This window comes from Saimiri boliviensis, chromosome 16, assembly GCF_048565385.1.
Source record: "Saimiri boliviensis isolate mSaiBol1 chromosome 16, mSaiBol1.pri, whole genome shotgun sequence".
NCBI lineage: Eukaryota > Metazoa > Chordata > Mammalia > Primates > Cebidae > Saimiri > Saimiri boliviensis.
This window is the reverse complement of record NC_133464.1, coordinates 4,932,595-4,954,940: the sequence shown is the minus strand read 5'-3', so window position 1 is coordinate 4,954,940 and position 22,346 is coordinate 4,932,595. Positions and strand designations below refer to the sequence as shown.

The 22,346-nt window shown below is 41.8% G+C and overlaps 1 protein-coding gene across 4 annotated transcripts in view; it reads left to right on the top strand.

Moving 5' to 3' along the window:
* The window catches only part of MYO16 (myosin XVI), a 695,568-nt gene that overhangs the window by 562,308 nt on the left and 110,914 nt on the right, over positions 1–22,346 (top strand). For all 4 annotated transcript variants that reach the window (XM_074387449.1, XM_074387448.1, XM_074387447.1 and 1 more), the window contains one exon: positions 20,511–20,613. In XM_074387449.1, the coding sequence (XP_074243550.1) occupies positions 20,511–20,613 (103 nt within the window). The remainder of the gene's footprint in view (positions 1–20,510; positions 20,614–22,346) is intronic.

Sequence of the window (22,346 nt, the reverse complement as noted above, 5' to 3'; positions counted from 1 at the left end):
AACTAATTCTTATGGAGAACTTTCTATGATGATGGTTTTGTTTAAACACTTGTGTTTCTTAAGATAACTTTTGATAATGTGGATGATGTTTTTCTATATGGGTAACTGTTTTCCTGCTTTGATTATTTAGATTATGTATACCACCTTTTCCTAAACAGACATATCTCTGTATAAAAATTAACATAGAGCAGCTGGTATTTCATAAAATGATGATGCTAGACGTGAGTTTTGGATAGGAAGTGGAGGCGAGTCCTATATTTGTTTGAATGTGCATGGATTTTAATTAAGTTAAAATTAAGCATACTAGAAATTGTCCAGGAAGATGATGACTTTCATTCTTTTTCTCAGGGATATCTTAGGTTGAGAGCTTTAATGACCAAATATCAAAAATGTATTTTCATCTGTAGAGTTCTGAACAGAGTTCTGAACATTCTGACCCCCTATTCAAACAAACAAAAAAACAAAAAAATGGTGCTTTGGCTCAGGACAAACTGCCACCTTCTTTCTCCATAATAGAATGTGGGAGTTAGCAGGAAATCCTCCACTGTCTTATTGAGGATCTGCTACTGCCTTAACCCGGGAACTCTGAGACATGAAAAAATTCTTAAGATGTTTAAGAATTTATAAATAATGAACCTAGAGGGATATAATTTTTTAAAGTACCTTTCCCTTATATTTCTCATATAGTATCTCAAAAGTTTTTACAGCAACCATTACTCGTAAGTGTTGGTACTGAATGACCATTTATCAGGTCAGGAATGAGGCTCAAAAGCTTAGTATGTTAGCAAATGCCTCTGACCTTTGTTATATTTGTTATATGCTCTTACTATTCAATTTCAGTGATCAGGGAAATCATACATAATCTCATATTAACAATATTTAATCTGTTCCAAGAAAACAAAAAACATATGAATACAGGCTTGAAAGGTGTAAGTTACATGTGTGTGTGTGTATATATATATATATATATATATATATATATATATATATAATTTATATATTATAGGTATACATGCATATATATGTGAGTCTTATACATTTTATTCTTAGAATTCTCATACATTATCCATTCATTTGGTTAAAAATAGAAATTCTTCACATGAAACTACAGATATACTTTCTCAACATAATTCATCAAAATATTTAAAATTAAGAAGTCATCTCAAATAAAATCTAACGAAGTAAAATACTACATGGTGCCTTTATTCTGAAAGTTTATCTATTGCCAAAATGTTCCCTGAAGACCTAAAAGTTTGAAAACTCAAAGACACCTCCATAAAACTTATTCATTAGAATGAATATTGAGTCCCACAAACTACCTGATGTTTTTTTACACATTGAGGATACAAAGATGAGTAGGTCCTGCTTACACCTAAACCGTCTCATGGAAAAGGGTGACAGACACCTAAGATAGCATGTGGCAGGCTCAGCAGAGCCTAGGAGAAGAGCCTGAAACCTCCAGAGAGAAGTGCACACAAGTGCTCCTTCAGAGGCCTGGAGCAGCAGTGAGAGATGGACACATCCAAAAAGACAGAGGAGAGCTCCCAGACTTAGAACTGGACCTGAGGGTAAGGGTAGCTGAGGTTAATATGAAAAAGCGACCAGATGCCGTAAGGTGTACAGGAAAAGACGCCAGCATTGCAGTGGCATAAGAGCAAGTGGAAAAGTTGGGAAAGTGAGAAAAAGGTAGAACCTATGTATTTTAGAGTATAAAACTTGGACTTTATGCTACAACTTAATAGGCATTAAATATTTCCTGCAACACTAATAACATGATTGTATTTTTCCTTAAGCTAGATCAAGGGTTGGCAAACTTCAGATGATGAGCCAAATCCATCCAGCTGCCTGTTTTTTGAGTAAAGTTTCATTGTTACACATCCATACCCATTTGTTTTCACAGCATTTTCAAGGCAGAGTTGAGTGTTGCAATACAGACTGTATGGGCCACAAAACGTAAAGTAGTTGCTCTCTGGCTCTTTAGAGAAAATGCTGACTTCTGAGCTAGATTGCTGTACACAGAGCAATTTGGCATTTGACGTTTGTGGCCTGATCATTCTCCATCGTGGTGACTGACCAGTGATTTATAGAATAGTACCAGCATACGTAATCTGTATTCACAGGATTGAGAAGCAGCACCCCACTTCCCACCATCAGAACAAAAACATCTCCAGACACTGCCAGATGCCCCTGAGGGAGGTAACATCACTCCTCTTTAAGAAACACTTTTAGTCGCTAAGCAGAGTATAGTTTTGAGTGAACTTGATGGTAGCTGAAGTTCAAAGAGTGGTAATTTTAATGAACTGAAGGGATAGTTGTGAAAAAAATATTTTGAATCTAAAAATAGCATTACTTAACTATAAATATGGGGCTTAAGAAAGATTAAAAAAAAATGAAGATAACTTCCAGAGATCTAGCTTAGGTTACAGGAGGAGTAATGATGCCCTTCACTGAGATAAGTAATAATGGGAAGAAAGCAGGCCAGGTGCAGTGGCTCACACCTGTAATCCCAGCATGTTGGGAGGCTGAGGTGGGCAGATCACCAGAAGTCAGGAGTTTGAGACCAGCCTGGCCAAAATGGTGAAATCACATCTCTACTAAAAATACAAAAATTAGCCGGGTGTGGTGGCGGGCTCTTGTAATCTCAGCTACTCAGGAGGCTGAGGCAGGAGAATCGCTTGAACCTGGGAGGCGGAGGTTGCGGTGAGCCCAGATCGTGCCACTGCACTCCTGCCTGGGCAACAAGAGTGAAACTCTGTCTCAAAAAAAAAAAAAAAAAAAAAGTTTCTGCAGTAGAGAACCAAAAAGCAAGGGCATTGAATTGTCCGTTGGACCTGTGAGTTAGGGAAAGGTGTACTGAGGGTGCTGGGTTGAAGAAAAAGGGTGTCAATTGAGGCATAAATGATAGTCAAGAACTTATGAAACAGAATGAGAAAAAGACAAAATAGAATGTCAAATGTCAAGAGTCAAAAGCTCTGTGGCCTCTAAGGTTTACTGTAAGTGGGAGTCATACTTAATGCTGGCTGGAAACATTTCCAATAATCCCGTAGGTGAGCAAGGCACAGTGCTTCCATGTTTATAAGGTCAGGTAAATCCTTGCAAATCTCTAAAGTGTGTGTAATTATCTAAAGATAATTACACATGGTGGGTGGCAATCCTGACATCGTGAGAGAGTTTTCAAGGGCACCAGCCTCATACCAAATATTTGCAACAGTCTGTGAAAGAGATGGAGTGTCTAGGAATGAAGCTTTTGTGAAGTCATAGCTTGCATCTATTTCTATTCCATAATATAGATCTGTGGTCATATGCAGTATGTATCTCTCTATTACAACACATATATAATGCATTATGTATAAACATAGGCTTAAAGTTGATCCATTTTGTCATTTTTACTGAAGTTAATCCACTCAGCAGTTCCTGTTTCTAAATGCATTTTGGATGTTTAAAATTGATGTTAAGCAAATTGTCATAGGCTTCTTTTAATACCATCCAATCTAAAAGTGTAAAAGAAGACACATCTAAAGAAAACTTGGGTACTTATGAATTTTTTAAAATAATCCAGATGAATAAGAGGAAAAGAGAATGATGAGATAACAATCGTGTAGAAGCCTAGAGAAGCAATGATGGCACTACCAGTTCATCCTAATGACTGCATCTGTTCCTGAGGCAGGGGATCGATGGCACCAGGACAAATGCCACCTCCTCAATGTGAAAGGGCAGGTCGATGACAGACCTGATGATGACTTTGACCTCAGAGGTGGTGGCCAGGTGCCACTTAAAGTTACATTGTCGGTACCCTTCAATATAATTATAAATGAAAATAAGACATGAATGGCTATGAATTTGCACTTTTACATTGATGGCTAATGAAACAGGCTGGGTGCTACAGATCACTGGTTTATATATATATGTTTAACAGGACGGTCATTAGCATGATCACATCCATGAGCTATTATTAGAATAATAGTAAATCATATTTAAGTATACTTACTTTATAAGTATACATATATATAAACACTATTAATTATGTTAAGAAGTAAACAATATTTAAGAATTAAAATTTTTTCTCCTGCCTCTTCTCGTTTCTCCTTCCATCCCTTCTTTCCTGTTTTTGTTCACTCAGCAATAGATTGTGAATGTTTGCAACATGTTAGATACTGAGGGTCACTGTGGGAATAAAAATTTGGAATGTACAAAAAAAATCCCTACCTCCAAAGCCAGGGAAGACAGAAAAATAACCATTTGGAGTAATGAAGGAGAAGGGAACCCAGAAAAGCAGCATCTTAGACCAGTCAGTGTGGGGTTATGGGGAGACCTTTATAGGACATCCTTCAGTAGCTGACATGAAATTGAGTCTTGAAGCCACTTAAAATTAGCCAGAAAGGGTTGTCCACACAAGCAGATGCAGAAGCGCAACTCTGAGGGAGCGTGTGAATTTGGCAGGTTCATCTTGTGGGAGAGCAGATCTCAGTGGGCAGGAAGATATTGAACTGGAGAAAGATACAGCAAGGACTGCCTCATGAAGGCTCCTGGTGCCAAACTAAAAACTAGGACTGGATGCAGGAGGTGAGGTGTCGCTGCAGGATAATAAGCAAGACCATGCCACAAATTAACTAGAGAGGGTGTGAGAGTTGTATTTTGGACACTATTGATGATAGTAATTGAGAAAGATTTAGTTGAGATTGTAGGGAGAAAACTTTATTGAGCTGAAGAAGATGACATAAACTTTAGAGGTGTTTAGGATGTGGAAGGATCACAACCTACTGAGCCAGTGTTGGCAGAGCCCAGGTCTGCAGGCAGGGAGGTGGGGAGAGGGCAGACCCCAGGGAATAGCAGCGAATGATTGGGGATCTCCTTGGGACGTGGAAGCTGTACTGTCCAGAAGGAAATTCAACACATAGGTGTGAAGGTCAAGAAAGGGAGGATTGCATTTAGGTCATTTAGGTGCATAACATTTTTAAGTCATTCATTCCTAAATGATAGTTTTAACCTTGAATGTGTTTGTAATTGCTGAAGAAAGACATGCCAGCATAACCAAGATGCAAGTGCTGAGACATGCACATTCACTGGGGTGTGGACAGAGCAGGGTCTGTAAGGGCTACTGAGAATGCATGAGGCAGGTGAGGGAAGAGTCATCACCGATGACAGTCAGTGACAGGTGGTTTCAATGAGGGAGAGGTCAGCAGATCCATACACTATGGAAACAGAACTGTGTGATGGAGAGAAACCTTGAAATATGGTTATTCAATGTGACCTGTAACATGTTAGCTATCTTGACATGGGATGCTTTGATAAGGTGGTGTGCCCCAACTGCATTCTCTGTTTACAGAAGAGACTAGAGAAAATATGTTAAAACCAGTTCAAGTGAAAAATAGATTTATAGAGGTTTGTATTTTCTGCTGACAAAATTTATCTGTGCTGCCCAAGATAGACATCAGTTGTGCTGCTTTGGAAAAGAATTATTTGCGTTGATAGAAGTTTTCTATTTACACAGAGCTGTAAAATAACCTTCTCAAAAGCAATGGAATGTCACACCTCTGTAGAATTAGGTAGTTATCAGAGGGCCACTGGACAATGCCCAGCATTCTGTTCAGAGGATGCTCCAAGGCAGGATTCTCTGCTTCACTGTCGTTTCCCCAGGACCAAGCACAAGGTTGCATATGTGTTTGTCTTAATGGGGTAATTGTCAAAAGAGGTGAATTCCAGGTAGAAAGTATACATGGGACCCAGCCTTTGAAATATGTATTGTGTCAAAGGCATGTGATATATTAGTGAATATTAAGAGATTAACTGTTTCGTATAATATTAATTTCTTTAGGGTTCTAGCTAATTCTAATTTTAATCATAACTTTTTTTAAATTTAGATCTTTATTACCATTATTAGTGCCTATCGGTGAATGATAATATACTTAAATTTCCACATTTCAAATGTCATGCATGCATTTTTTTTCTTATCATTTGGATTTGTCCATCCAATATTTACAAATAGTGGAAATAAGTAATCAAGATACAACATAACAATTTGGTGCACAAATTATTTTCCCCTCTGAACATGTGTCCAGGACTCTATTCTTTTTTTTGAGATGGAGTCTTGCTCTGTTGCCAGGCTGGAGTACAACAGCACGATCTCAGCTCATTGCAACCTCTGCCCCCAGGGTTCAAACAATTTTCCTGTCTCAGCCTCCTGAGTAGCTGGGACTACAGGCACATGCCACCATGCCCAGCTAATTTTTTTTGTATTTTCATTGGAGACGGGGTTTCGTCGAGTTGGCCAGGATGGTCTCAAACTCTTGACCTTGTGATCCACCCGCCTTGGCCTCCCTAAGTGCTGGGATTATAGGTGTGAGCCACCGCGCCCAGCTGGGACTCTAATTCTTAATGTTGTTAATTACCCATCTCTATTACCCAGTCATCTTTGTTACATTACTCAAAAGCAACATACCTGTATTTAAAGTGTCCCACTGAAGAGAAATAGGAATTCCATCATTTATATTAAATTGATCATTACGATGATATGTTCTGAAAATGTACATGTCTATTGCAGTTCTTGACTCAATATGGCCTAACACAGTCAAATGACATTAAAATTCACTGCTACTAATGTTTACTATCTCACTGGCCAATGTTTGTCTTTATAATAAATATTGATCGGCTGTATTTTTAAAGTAATACTTTTCCAAATTAACAAACACAATTCAGTTCAGATGCCAAACCCTAGGTCTTAATTGAACCTAGCCACACTTTCCAAAGGAGATGTGCAGAGGAAAGTGCCTTGCTGTATAAACAGAGTCATGTAGTCTCAGCACCGGGCTGCTCCTTTGTAGATAATTATAATTTCAATCTTAACTGCTCAATGATTTGCTAATCAATTGCACTGGCAATGATACTCTGAACAGCAGATTCATATGGTAGTGGGTAACTCAATATCTGAAATAGGCATAAACTTGTTTAAATAATAAAATTATTGGCATTAGCCACAAACTTACACAATGCCGGCCAGGTATTTGTGGCTTATACCTGTAATCCCAGCAGTTCGGGAGGCTCAGACAGGCAGATCACTTGAGGTCAGGAGTTTGAGATCAGCCTGGCCAACATGGCAAAACCCTGTCTCTACTAAAAATACAATAATTAGCCAGGATGATGGCAGGGCCTGTAATCCCAGCTACTTGGGAGGCTGAGGCAGGAGAATTGCTTGAATCCAGGAAGTGGAGGTTGCAGTGAGCCATGATTGTGCCATTGCACTCCAGCCTGAGTGACAAAAGTGAGACTCCTTCTCAAAAAACAAACAAAAACAAACAAACAAACAAAAACCTCTGCAATGCTTGTTAGCCATTTTCAAGTATAGCCTTCTCTCTTCAATCAGGGGAGAAAAACACTGGAATAACAAGTATCTCCAACAAGTAAATCTACCTGTTTAGTTTTCTGTCCCTACTCCAAGATAGGAGGTCAGACTGACCTTGGTGCATATTTGATTAAGGAGCAAATTGCTTTAGGAATGGGATAATTTTACTTAAACCTCAGAGCTTAAACAGGTCTTTTATTTAGGCTTAAACAACAAATGAACATCTGTTCTTTTCAGTTTAACGAAACAAGCTGTTCTTGTAGCTGAGAAATACAAGCCGTGGCCCAGCCAGTGAATTATAAAATGCATGAAGAATAAAGATATTGATTTGATTGTACAGAACAGGCTGGGCTCCATGTCCTTCTGAGATGTGTGATCAAATTAGAGAACAGTGTGGTTACTTCCTCTGCCTCCGACCATTATTTCAGCACCATCGAAGTCAACGTTCTCCAAGAGGGCACAGTTTTAAATTAAATGTTCCCTTTGGTAGATGGCTCTGAGTATTAGGTATGCACAGGTAGGGAGTCCGTGCAGAAAAGTATCCAGGGCTATACTGGAAGCAAGTAGAAACCTGGCTAAAATAAACATCACGAGCGGGAAAGGCTGCTCAGGTAATGGAACTTGGTGTGTGTTTCATGCTGAGACATTTCGGATTTAGTGTTTCACTTTCATCCACTTACTGAATAAATACAATGTTGTTATATGGCACAATTAAAATGAAATGGTGGGACCAGCTTTGAGTAAGAGAACTTGAGAGTATTGTCATGTAAATTCTTAGCAGATGCTCTGAATTCATTTTTTATCTGCTTTCTGGTGTTGCCTAATCCCAGAAGCTGCAGTATAATTCAGCATTCTTTTTTATTATTCAACTCCCATACTGTCTGGGAGGAGAGGCCCCCTGGCTTAATGACTTAAAGTACATGGATGAATCCCTGGGATGAAGGCGGTGTTGCCCGTGCCTGCGAGCAGTGGCTGCGGTGGACGTGAGCTCAGCGGGCCACAGCCCTTCCACTCGGCCCCGCCACAGGCTGCCCTTCCGCACTGCACCAGAAGACACAGAGCTTCAGGCAGAACCACAGGTGCGGAGCTGGCACAGCAGCCAGTCTGGTCATTTCCAGACGCTGGTGAACTGCCCTGCCGAGGGTCTCTGGTGGTCCTGAGACCACCTCCGCAGGCGGGCATCCCCTCTCTCCTCCAGGCCCACTGCTCTCCCTTCCTCTGTGTGTAAGCCAACAGCGTTGCGGAAGTCAGAAACTGAGTCTCATTGCAGACGCTGTTTTAGAACCTTAAGAGATTAATTCCTAATAAATATGGCCATGAGGACTTTAAAATATAGTAACAAAAATAACCACCACCACAGAGAGAGAGAGACAGAGACAGAGAGCATGGGGGAATATGACCCTGATATAGAAGACTTGGAATTTAAGGCAAAATCTCTCATAAAATTTAATGAAATAGTATGGAATCTTGCCTTTTTCATTTTCTATATTATTGTTATTATTGTTTTTGAGACAGAGTCTCACCCTGTCTCCCAGGCTGGAGTGCAGTGGCATGATTTGGGCTCACTGCAACCTCTGCCTCCTGGGTTCAAGTGATTCTCCTGCCTCAGCCTCCTAAGTAGCTGGGTTTACAGGCACCCACCACCACACCTGGCTAATTTTCGTATTTTTGGTAGAGATGGGGTTTTGTCATTTTTGGCCAGGCTGGGCTCGAACTCCTGACCTCAGGCGATCTGCCTGCCTCCACCTCCCGAAGTGCTGGGTTTGCAGGTGTGAGCTACCATGTCCGGCCATTTTCTGTATTATTAATATGATTCATTTATACATTTTTCTGTATGTTGGTTGCCTTTATCCTTTCAAGCTCAGAACAAGAGGGACGAATGTCTATCGTCCCATCTCTCATATTGATTTAGAAACTACATTTGACTCAAGATCCTACAGCCCAGATTAAGATGCTAGCTTTGCAATAAACTGATTCTGTTTTATCACATAATGTCTTTAAATGTCATTCTGGAGTTGTGAGAAATCAGTTATGATGTGGCATCGTCTCTTATCACACCTGGAATTTATGGGCACTCTATAAATCTTCCTTTGTTTTCCTGTTTCTCTGTTCCTCCCTCCCTTCTTTTTCTCCCTCATGCTCCATTTTCAACTCCAGAATGTTGTACACAGAGTCTAGGGAAGTCTCTTACCATGCCAGTCCCCGAGACTGCAAGAGAGACCTCCTGGGGCTGCAGGCTGGCCCTTCCCTAAGGTTCCAAGGAGGATCTTGAGCCAAGAATTGCATAGGAAATAACATTTGCAGCAATGTGAAGCATCATGATGTCTTCATTTGAATGGTGCATCTGTGTTTCTAAAAGATGATAGCAGCCTGTTCTCCCTCGTTTGGAAGTAGAAGGGAAATCCGTGTTGGCCAGTCCCAGAAGCAGTAGGCCTGGCATTGTTGTGGTAATAATGCAGACTTCTTCCTGCCTCGGCAGAGCCGTGTGCAGACCATGGTGAGAACTAAGCCTCATATGGGTCCCTGTAGAAGTGAAAATAAACTCAAGACCAAATTCAAAGCCTCAGCACTCCAGAAGGTTCAAAAGCCATTGCAAGATATAGCTGATGTCCCCTTCCATCTTTCCTGTAAATACGCAGGGCGGGTCATGAGGGAGAGGACAGGTGCACTCTGTGGCTGTGCATCCACATGTCAGCTACCAGGCTCCAGTTCAACAGCAGGGCAAGTGCCAGGGATTGTGGGGAGATGGGAGGTGATGTGACTCGTCCTGATCCAGGGGACCCTTCCAAAGGGGCAGAAGGCGATAAGAGGTGGGCAGGCATGTGTGGTGAAAGGCTCCATGTGCTTTCCTGTAGTGTGGGCCTAGGGAGGCTGCGGGACAGCAGAGGAGACCCACAGTGGGATGGACAGAGCTCAGCTGCAGTGATGGGTTGGGTATTTCCTGTCAGTCATGGGGAAGAGGGAAAGAATGTGCACGTGTAGAGAACAAAATAGATTTCTGTGTGAACTAGGATGTTTTTGACAACTTTGTCTCTGCTTTTATATCCTTTTCCTTAAAAGAAAAAAAACCACACCAATCCTCCCTCTTTAGTGGAAAAGCTCTCCTGCAATTCCCGCCCCTCCCTGTCCCATTTCTCTTTCTTATCCTCCCCGGCTCTCCACATTGCAGCAGGTTTTATCTCTCTCTCAAGCCCACTTGTACTCCTTTTTCTTCATACTTCTCTCTGTTTTCATGATGTATGTCAGTCTTGTTGCTAGGCAGCTGTTGTGTTCAACCCACCATGCTGCCTTCTGAATGCTGGAAATTAGCCCCAAATAGCTAGAAATCACCCTTCCGCACCTGCTCTGTGTTTACTGTGAGAGCAGGAATACGAATCTAAGTTCACAGAATGGGGAGATGCTCCATATGTAGCCGTGGGCAGACAGCCACGTTTGTGGTGTGCACGGCAGGTACAGAGACCATGCAGTGCCCCCAGAAAAAATGCCCAGGAGTGGTCCCAGAAGAAAGTACATCCTCATTCTATCAGAGCTAAAATTTATAAATAAGATAATCTGGTGAAAAATGGAAATATACAAAAATAAATATGGATAGAATATAGACATTGTGTGTATTTCTAAAAATGTTGCTGCCTGTCAGCTTAATCAGTTTTTCCTTGCCTCTGAAAAACAAAAAAGCACTCATTGATTCTATTTCACTCTCCAGCTATTGGTCTTTTCTTTTTCTTTTTTTTAAATTGCATTTTAGGTTTGGGGGTACATGTGAAGAACATGCAAGATTGTTGCATAGGTACACACATGGCAGTGTGATTTGCTGCCTTCCTTCCCCTCTGCTATATCTGTCATTTCTCCCCATGCTATCTCTCCCCAACTCCCCATCCCCTGTCCCTCCCCAGTTTCCCCCCAATGAACCCCAGCGTGTAGTGCTCCCCTCCCTGTGTCCATGTGTTCTCATTGTTCAACACCTACCTATGAGTGAGAACATGTGGTGTTTGATTTTCTGTTCTTGCGTCAGTTTGCTGAGAATGATGGTTTCCAGGTTCACCCATGTCCCTACAAAGGACATGAATTAATCGTTTTTGATGGCTGCGTAATATTCCATGGTGTATATGTACTACATTTTCCCTGTCCAGTCTATCATCGATGGTTATTTGGGTTGGTTCCAGGTCTTTGCTATTGTAAACTGTGCTTCAATGAACATTCATGTGCATGTGTCCTTACAGTAGAACGATTTATAATCCTTTGGATATATACCCAGTAATGGGATCGCTGGGTCAAATGGGATTTCTATTTTTAGGTCATTGAGGAATCGCCACACTGTCTTCCACAATGGTTGAACTAATTTACACTCCCACCAACAGTGTAAAAGTGTTCCTATTTCTCCACACCCTCTCCAGCATCTGTGGATATCAGAGGTGGAAGATCTTTAGGTCTTTTCTTTGATCGATGTTATGAACCACCAGCTGCTAAGGTCTTGATGCCATCGTAATCTAGTTTCTCCCATGAATGACGTTGCCACTGACGTCACAGTCACCAAACCCTACAGCCCCGCTGTGTGCAGCCGCATCTCTTCCTCTATGATGTTCAGCACTGCCAACCACGTTTCCAATGCTGCCTTCCCTTGGCTGCTCTGAAATCAGGCAGCTCCTATCCAGTCCTGTCTTGCCCGGTCCCCCTTTCCCCTCCCCTTCAACACTCTTTCGCCGTGGGTCCTGCAGTAGGTAGCTCCTATGACATTCCAGTTTTCTCCTTCACTTTTTCTCTTTTCACTGATTATCCAATCTGTTTCTGGAAGAGCAGGAGGTTAATGGTTCTCTCCAAAGATTATTTTCTTGTTCAGAATGAAGTAATTGGATTAAATAGTATAATGTCTTGAAATAAGAAAAACACATCTTTCCTGAGGTATAATTTTGACCCAAAAAAGTCTTGCTTTATATGTGACCATATGCAGTAAAATTAGAACATTGCTTTACATGTCTTAGTGATCTTGGCATTTCTTGGAAGAATACTTTGCTCATAGTAAGTGTTCAATACATAAATTAAATTTTTAAGGGGTTTCAGGATACTGAAACAGTATAAGTTTTATGTTTTCTGTTTTGTTTTTGTTTCTTTTTTTTTTTAGACAGAGTCTAGTTCTGTCACCAGGCTGAAGTGCAGTGGCGCTATCTCAGCTCACTGTAACCTTCCAGGTTCAAGTGTTTCTCCTGCCTCCACCTCCCAAGTAGCTGGGACTACAGGCATGCACCACCATGCCCGGCTGTTTTGTATTTTTAGTAGAGATGGGTTTCATCATGTTGGCCAGGCTGGTCTCAATCTCCTGACCTTGTGATCCGCCCACCTTGGCCTCCCAAAGTGCTGGGATTACAGGCATGAACCACCATGTCTGGCCAGGTTTTACTTTCATAAAAAATTTTCCTTGAGAGTGAAGAGGTAAAGCCAATATTTGACAAATAGAAACATTTTCAGAGAAACTGCATCTCAGGTTAATAAACGTTAGCTTGTATTGTATTGTATTGTATTTTTCTAAGAAAATGATTCTTCCATTTCCTGATAATCTTTTGTAAGTAGTCAAGTAAAATTCACTACATTATTTTATTTTATTTTATTTTATTTGAGACGGAATCTTGCTCTCTCAGCAGGCTGAAGTGCAGTGGTGCAATCTCTACTTACAGTAACCTCTGACTTCCTGGTTCAAGCAATTCTCCTGCCTCAGCCTCCTGAGTAGCTGGGATTACAGGCACACGCCACCATGGCCAGCTAATTTTGTATTTTTTTTTTTTTTTTTTTGTATTTTTAGTAGAGACAGGGTTTCACCATGTTAGCCAGGATGGTCTTGATCTCTTGACCTCATGATCCACCCACCTCTGCCTCCCAAAGTGCTGGGATTACAGGCATGAGCCACTGTGCCTGGCCAAAATTCACTATGTTTTAAAATCCACCTAAATGCCCATCAGTGACAGATTGGATAAAGAAAATGTGGTACATATACACCATGGAGTACTATGCAGCCATAAAAAAGAATGAGATCATGTCATTTGTGGGAACGTGGATGGAGCTGGAGGCCATTATCCTTTGCAAACCAGCGCAGGAACAGAAAACCAAATACCACGTGTTCTCACTTATAACTGGAAGTTAAACCGTAAGAACTCATGAACATAAAGAAGAGAACAATGGACACTAACTTGAGGATGGAGGGTGGGAGGAGGGAGAGGAGCAGAAAGATAACGATTGGTCTACCCAAGTACATGGAGAGCCCAACACAGTTTTAATGCTTCTGTGACCATTGCTTTGGTCTAGTGCTTTTCACCTGGACTATAGGAAGGGCCTCCAGATGGCAGCCCTGGCTCTTCCCTGTCCTCTCCAGCCCCCCTCAGCCTTGCACCATCAATGATGCTTTTCTTTAAAGTCAAGGGACAGAGCTCCTGTGCTGAAACTTCACTCCTGGGAATCAGAGTCAGAGCCCAAGTCCTGACAGTCACCTGCAGGATTCTGATTCTAGCCCCTTGCATTGACCTCTCCACACTCATCTCCTACACCGCTCCTCTCCTTCCTCTTCTCCAGCCACACTCGACTCCTTGAGGTCCCCAGAGCAGCCTTGCACCACCCCCTCTCCACCGGGACCACCGTTCCCCCAGAGAGGCCACCGGATCCTCCCTCAGTGTCGGACGTCTGCTCATGGCGAAAGCTTTTCTGCCTTATCTTTCTCCACATCTCTCATTTTATTTGGCACACTTCCTTATTTACTTTATTTTTTTAAGAGTTGGGGCCTCTGTCCTCCAGGCTAGAGTGCAGTGACGTGATCCTAGCTCACTGCAGCCTCAATTTTCTGGTCTCAATCCATCCTCCAGCTTCAGCTTCTTGAGTAGCTGGCACAATAGGTTTGGCCACCATGCCTGGTTAATTCTTTAAATTTTTTGTAGAGATCGCATCTTGCTATGTTCTCCAAATTTGTCTCATACTCTTGGCCTCAAGCAGCCCTCCTGCCTTAGCCTCCCAAGATGCTGGGACAACAGGCATGAGCCACGGCACCCAGCCCTTATTTAAGTGTTAATTCTACCTCTCTCTGCCATAAAAGACTCTGGTTTCTTATTCCTAGCTACATTCCCTGCACCTAGGAGCATCCCCAGCACAGACTGTGCTCAGTCAATACTGGTGAATTGACTGATTGATCTGAGTGAGCCACAAACCTTGATTCTAGATATGAAACTAGATAACAGTTGTTCTCCTCATCCCAAACCAGGGTAAGACAGGAAGAGCAGCCTGGCTAGAAAGGTTCATGTTTACTTCTTTTTTTTTTTTTTTTTTTTTTTTTTTTTTAAACGGAGTCTCACTTCATCACCCAGGCTGGAGTGCAGTGGCTCCATCACGGCTCACTGCAACCTCCGCCTCCCAGGTTCAAGTGATTCTCCTGCTTCAGCCTCCTGAGCAGCTGGGACTATAGGCGCGTGCCACCACAACAGGCTAGTTTTTTTTATTTTTAGTAGAGACGGGGTGTCACCGTGTTGGCCAGGCTGGGCTGGAACTCCCGACCTCAGGTGATCTGCCTGCCTTGGCCTCCCAAAGTGCTGGGATTACAGGCGTGAGCCACTGCATCTGGCTCATGTTTACTTTTTACAGTCCATTGATTTGCCTCAGACACAGAGCAAGTGAAGCCTGAATATACGTGTCTTCAGTAGATTGAGGTGACCCGTCTGTCTTGGATGACAGATGCTGTGAGAGTTTGGGGAAAGCAGACAAGTCACTCTCCAGTTGCTCCTGTGCTCAGGACTGAGGTCCTGCTCTAGGCTCGTGATTACCTTATGGCCTCAGATCAAAGGTACTGGGGGAATTTGCTTTAGTTCAGGAATGGAAGGCGACCCTCTCTTTCCATCCTGTGACACCACCTTTAGACAACACTCACACTCCAAAAGACAAGATGTTTTACATAACACTAACATAGAGTATCTCATCCTGTCTGAGATTATTTTTTGCTTTAGTTGAAATGTCAGAATTATACCATTTGAAGTGTCAAAAGAACAATATAAAATGAAAAAAAAAAAGCATCAGGTGCCTGATTTTTCATTCTGACTTGTTAATACTATATTCATATGCTTGAATTATATCAATTAAAGTCTTGGTTAGAATTAACAAAGTTCCAGAATGAGACAAGTATGAGAGGGAATAAGCAGATAACTTGAGAGATTTCATTTCAGTTATTACTCTGGCTAAATGGTAGAAACACGTGGCTTTCCTGAGGGTGTGAATGAGTTCACTGTTCAAGGGCCTCCGGGCACCGGAAGGCCAGCAGACCAAGGTCTCTTATCCCTACATCTCTGATATCATGATGGTTACTGTTGAGTTTTATTTTTTAAATTTTTTAAGGGTAAATCTTATCCTTTTTCACTCTAGAATCATCCAGGGTTAGGGCTTGTTAGTTGTCATCAAGACTGTAGCAGTGGCAATGAAGAGCTTGGCCCTGGAGTCAGATTGTCCCGGGTTCAATTCCAGCTTAATCCCTTTCCTGCCTGTCCCAGAGCTGCTGTAACGAAGTGCCACAGACTCGATGGCTTCACGCAGTAGGCATTTCTCCTCCCAGCTCTGGAGGTGAGAAGTTCACACTGAATTGCCAGCAGGACCATGCTTCCTCTGAAACTCGGGGTGGCATCCACCGTGGTGCTCATAGATCCTCAGTGTTCCTTGGCTTGCAGCTGTGTCACTGACACGTCTGCTGGCATCACGTGGCCCTCTGCTGTGTGTCTCCCGTGGCGTTTCCCTCTTCTTTCCAGGACATGAATCATATTGGATTAGGGCCACCCCAGTGATCTCGTCTTAACTTGAGTACTCTACAAAGACCCTAAAGATCACATTCCCTTGTCTTTGGGAGGTGGGGACTCGGGGGGCGTGCACAGTTTAGCCCATAACAGCCTCCCTGTCAACCTGGGTAAGTGAATGAACATCTACAACCATTATCTGTCTCACTATCAAAAGACGATTGTCATCCAGGTCCTGCGTCTGTGAGGAGCACACGAGGGTCACGAAAAGCCCTTTGCATTCATTCAGGGCTCAAGAAATGTGACTTCCCATCTCCCGCTCTACACCCCCACGCCTTGGCCATCAGTTATTTAAACTTGCTACATTCAAAGGCAACCTAGGAGGCACCGTAAAATGTACAAAGATGGCCCCTCAACCCGGGGCAAGCTCACACACGTTGAGGAGAGGTCGGAGTTTGTAACACAGAACAGAATTTGTGTCTTGTCTGGAGAAAGGCAAACAGGCAGTTCTGAGGGAGACCAGGGTGTTGCTTGTTAGGTGGCTTGCCGGGGTCATCGTCGCAAACTGGTTACAAAGTGGGGAACTAAATCTCAGTTTTCAGATCCCCAGTTCAGTTGCTTTCCTGTCTGAACACATCGTACTATTACATCACTTGTCACCTTTTAACTACTCAGACTTTATCCAGCTTAACCCATGTTTGCTCCTAAGAGGTACTAATGTCAGCTGGGCACAGTGGCTCACACCTGCAATCCCAGCACTTTGGGAGGCCGAGGTGGGTGGATCACCTGAGGTCAGGAGTTCGAGACTAGCCTGGCCAACGTAGTGAAACCCTGTCTCTACTGAAAATACAAAAATTAGCCAGGCATGGTGGTGGGCAGCTGTAATCCCAGCTACTTGGGAGGCTGAGGCAGGAGAATCACTTGAACCCAAGAGGCGGAGGTGGCAGTGAGCTGAGATCGTGCCATTGTACTCCAGCCTGGGAGATGAGTGAAACTACGTTTAAAAAAAAAAAAAAAAAAAAAAAAAAACAGAGGTACTGATGTCATGTGACAATCACTAGGGGGACGCCCATAACCTTCTCGGTGGTCCACATGCACTGCCCTTCACACGGCTTACTCTGAGTTCCCAGCCCTCCACGCATCCTCCTTTATACCCATTTACCCTGCTCTGTTGTACAGGGGAAATATTTTCTTCTTCTGCAGAAACCCCAATAAAAATAATAAAGTAAAATAAAATAAAGCACATAGATACCAACTTCATTACATACAGTGTAAGAAATTACATTTTTGTTACCTATCAAAAGCAAAACAATTCTCAAATACTTCACCCATTGACAAATCACTGACGTCCATTTAGTGTGAGCAAAAAACTGAGCCACATTTTTCATACCCTTGCCTCTGGCGCTGCAATTTCAGTCTCAGTTACTTCAGTCTCAGTCTGTTACTTACCACTTTTTGTATTTTTATGCTTTACTGTATTGTAACTTTGATACGTGAGCAGAAATCCATCTATGAGAAGGAAGGGTTGCTGCTGATATAGATGAATTCATTCTGGTTTATGGCTAGCAAGATTATGAGGATTCTCAATCTAGAAAAAGTCATACACTGACTTTTCAGTGTGAATGCTGAGGATTTAAGAACGGAAATAAGAAATGTCTTCGCTGAGAAGGTAACTAGGTGCTGTCTTGGTCAGTTCAAGCTGCCATCCCAAATTACCGTAGATGAGGTGGCACATGAGCAACAGAAAGTTCTCATAGTCCTGGAGGATGGGAAGTCCAAGGTCAGGGTGTCAGCAAATTACGAGGATGCTCGGTTTCTGGTTTGCAGAGAGAGCCTTTTTGTTCTCTCTATGAACTGCGTTCTCACATGGTATTAGGTTAGGGCAAAAGTAATTGCAGTTTGGGGCTTTGAATGTTAAATCATTATAACTAAATTCAAACACATCTTTATTAAATCAAAATAGGAACCATCACAATCAACACTTTTTTTTTCCAATGAGAAATAAGTTTGTTTATCTCCATGTAAAATTCTGTGCTTTGAGATTCAACAAAGTCTTGGATGGAAAGCATTTTCTGCATCCTGCCACTTGTGGAAGCTCTTTCCCTGCAGAAAGTTGTCGAGGTGCTTGAAGAAGTGGTAGATGGTTGGCAGGAGATTAGGTGACTCTGGTGACGAGGCAAAACCTCGTAGCCCAGTTCTTTCCACATTTGGTTGTGTGACGTGAGGTCGGGTGTTGTTGTGAAGAAGAACTGTGCCCTTTCTGTTGGCCAATGCCAGCTGCAAGCACATCTCATCAATTTGCTGAGCGTACTTCTCAGGTGTGATGGTTTCTTGGGGATTCAGAAAGCTGTAGTGGGTCAGACCACAGTGACCAGGACCTTTTTTTGATGCAAGTTTGGCTTTGGGAAGTGCTTTGGAGCTGCTTCTTGGTCCAGCCACTAAGCTGATCATCGCCAGTTGTCATATAGAATCCGCTTTCATCATACATCATAATCCAATCAAGAAATGTTTCCTTGTTGCTGCATAGAATAAGAGAAAATAATGCTTCAAAATGAGTTTCTTTTAATTCTCGCTTAGCTCATGAGCCACCCACTTTCTGAGCTTTTTCACCTTTCCAATTTGCTTCAAATGTCAGGTGACCCCAGAATGTTTGATGTTGAGTTCTTTGGCAACTTCTCATGTAGTTGTAAGATGATCGGCTTCGATGATTGCTCTCAGTCATCGTCAGCTTCCAACGGTCAGTGGCTACACTCTTCATCTTCAAGCCTCTCGTCTCCTTTGCAAAACTTCTTGAACTGCCACTGCACTGTGTTTGTTTGCAGCTCCTGGGCCAAATGCGTTGCTGAGGTTGTGAGTTGTCTCTGCTCTTTCATGGCCCATTTTGAACCAAATAAGGAAATCACTCGAATTTACCTAAAAAAAATCGCTTTTTATCTAACATCATTCTCATAGTCTAAAATAAATATAAAACAAAGAGCAAGTCAAAAGTCATTAGCAAAAAAACATAAAACAAGGCTTGCACACTAAAATGGTGGATAACATAACCACATTTGTTTAAGAATGTATTCCAATATCAAAAGGCAAATTTCAACAGTGCGAAAACCACAATTACATTTCCACTGACCTAATAGAAAGGAACTAGCCTGTTCTCGTTAGCCTTATCTAAAGCACCAATTCCATTCATGAAATCTCCTCCCTTGTGCTTTAATCACCTGTCAAAGGTCCCCCCTCTTAATACCATCATATTGGGGGTTAGGATTTGAATGTAGGGATTTTGAGATACATTCTCTCCATGACAGGTGTGTTTTCCCATCTGTTTCACACCAGGCTGTACTGCTGCACATGTGAGCCCTGGCGAAATAAGACTCGCATGTGATTCCTGTGTGGCTGTCCATGAGATGGGTCCCATACTCCCACTGCTTGCTAAGAGGGAAGCAAGTAAATAAATACATGTAGGCAAAACACTCCCTCCCTCAATTGCACTAAGGAAACCGAACAAACTCATTTTAGGAGATGCCAAATTTACTGCGGTGAACTTTAGATGAAACACTAAGGTATTCTACAGAAAATAACTGAAAACTTACGACTTAAGCTTTGGCACTGAGTTTCCTTCAGCTTGCAGAGCAACCCAACATGAGAATCATAAACACAGAAGGCAGCAGGATGCAACTGCAGGGATCTTTACTCATTTCCTTTTTGTTTTTCTCTTCTTCCTCCTCCTCCATTGCAGCCTTGCCTATATCTCAGGTTAGACACTGTAAGTGCAAAGGGAATTTTACATAGATTTTTTTATGGGTGATATAATTTTCAAAGTCATTTTTGAAAAGCCTATAGGAAACTATTATATTGCCATGAATTTCAGCTAGGGAATGGAAGTCAATTGCTCACTGATACTTTACAAAATAATATCCTAGAATATTTTAAATATTCAATATCTAATATATAGACAAGAAGCAATGCTACCTCACAAATAAGTATTCTGAATGAATATTTTGGTATTCCATTATTATGGACTCTAGTTACATCTGAATTCACTCCTCAGTGGCCATAAATAATGCTTGAATCTTTTAAAAGGTATATTTTTAAAGAGCATACCAAATGTTTAAAAATAGCTGACAGATGAATTTTTATTTCCTTCAAATTTCCTTTGGTTCAATGGTTTGAACCGCTCCATGACAGTGCTACACATACATTAGAGGACTGAAAATATATTCGACTCATTGTAAAAACCACTTTCTTTGTAAAAGATAAGGATTATTTACAATTGCCTAGTAAATGCACAGTGGACAGGTATTTGGGTATTCCTGGGATAAAGAAAGACGGGGAAACCTTTGAGAAACCACATATCAAAGACAGCCCTGTTGAATGTGATTATGTGCTTGACAATCACAGTCATTGCTTTCTATGTCTGCTGCTTTTCACAGGTATAAGCCGCTGGCTGATACATTCCTGCATGAGAAGAAGGAACAGTCGGCTGCCCAGCGATGTCGGTTTGTACTCCAGCAGTGTAAATTACAAGGCTGGCAGGTTGGTGACCTACAAGCTACGAAAATACCACTTTAGGATTTGAAATAAATGAGCTGAGTCATTGCAGGGAGCCACCAGAGTCTTCCTGGCAAAAACAAATTCCTTTGATGTGTTTGGCAAGGCGTGACATTAAGTGTATTCCCTGGAAATTTGTCAGTCTTCATGACTTACTGGTTTTAACATCACTCAGCCAACGTGAGAGTCAATCTAAGAGCCTCCCTTTACAATCATGGCAGAAGCTCATGAGCCCCATTCTGTCTGCCCATGTGTCAGACTCAGACCTTGTCACTAAAGCATTTTGTCATATTTACCCATAGCAGGAGTCACAGAAGCCAAAATTGAACTAAGGCTGATTTCTCTGTGCAGAGTTGGTAACTCACGTCTCACTCAGCCCCCTACCTTTCTGTTTCTCTTTGTTCTGCTTCTCACGTGCCATACAGTGAAAATGTCACTATCTTTTGAACCTCATTTGTTGGTAAAAGCTTCATAATTGGAAACACTTTATTATAGTCTGTGATCCATTTAAATGGCAGAGCCTAGGGTTCAATGAAAGCTACAGCTAGACCTGCAGAAAAGGGAAATAACTTGAGACAAAATTACAGGGCAAATGTTTACCAGAAACAGGAGAAGAGGGTCCCAGATTTTGTTTAATACCTTAAACAACATCTGAGTCCCATTCTTGACTCATTTTAGGAAGAAGAGGTTTAAAGTGAGAAAGGCAGATTAGAGCAACAATGAGAAATCCTGTTGTCCATGACACCGGGGATTATTTGGAAGTTTCATGTTGTAAAACCACCAAAAGTACTAGGTGGCAAAAACAATGGTAGCTAAAAGCTTTGGTAAAAAAACAAGACGATTACTGGAAAGTAGACATAAATTGCATCTTTAAAAAGTTATAGTGAGAACATCTATGAGTAAAAATACATGATAATTGATGAGTCAGAGGATGAGGGCTTGGCTTTAGAGATGACATGAGCAGATGATTCAGAATTGCTGAATATGTCCAAAAGTGGCCCAGTCTAAGTCAAACGGGGAGGGAAGACTGGATTGACACTCGCACACTCATCTGTCTATGACAAAGAACAAAGAACCTAGAATTTTGGCATTGATGAGTAATGATTTAATTGTCTGTGCCACCCAATCTTTTTCTTTGTTATCCCCCTTTCTTTTTAACTAATAATGAAATTTGAACTTTAAATAACAATCTGAAGGAGGAAGCTTACTCAGTCTGTAGTTGTCAGTGATGCACATCAGTGCCAAAAGATTGGATAAAAGAGGAAGGAGGAAGAGGGAGGAATTTACTAACCAAAAGTGATGTCCGCCAACCCCTCCAGAGTCAGTGACATGGATTCACATATTTCAGTGTTTCTTCAGTCTCTAGGTAACTGAAGTCAGGTCAACAGAATCATTGCTGAGATTTTAAATAAGTAATTATATAGTGGTAGTCCATGGATGACATAACAGTAAGATTTTCTTACTGTATTCTTTTGCTTTTAAAGAATATTTACAGATATATATATCTGTGAGATAGATGTATGTGTGTGTGAAAGAGAGAGGGAGAATTTTTGTTTGTAGAAGAAAACAAGGGAATCTGGAATAATTCTTTCACTAAGAGAGTGATTGGCAGTAACCACAAGACCTAAGCAGTGTTCCCTCTGACAGACCACTGAAAAGTACAGGTCACATATGAGAGGAGACTGGAATAAAAATCAGTATTCCCTCCCAGCCATCAT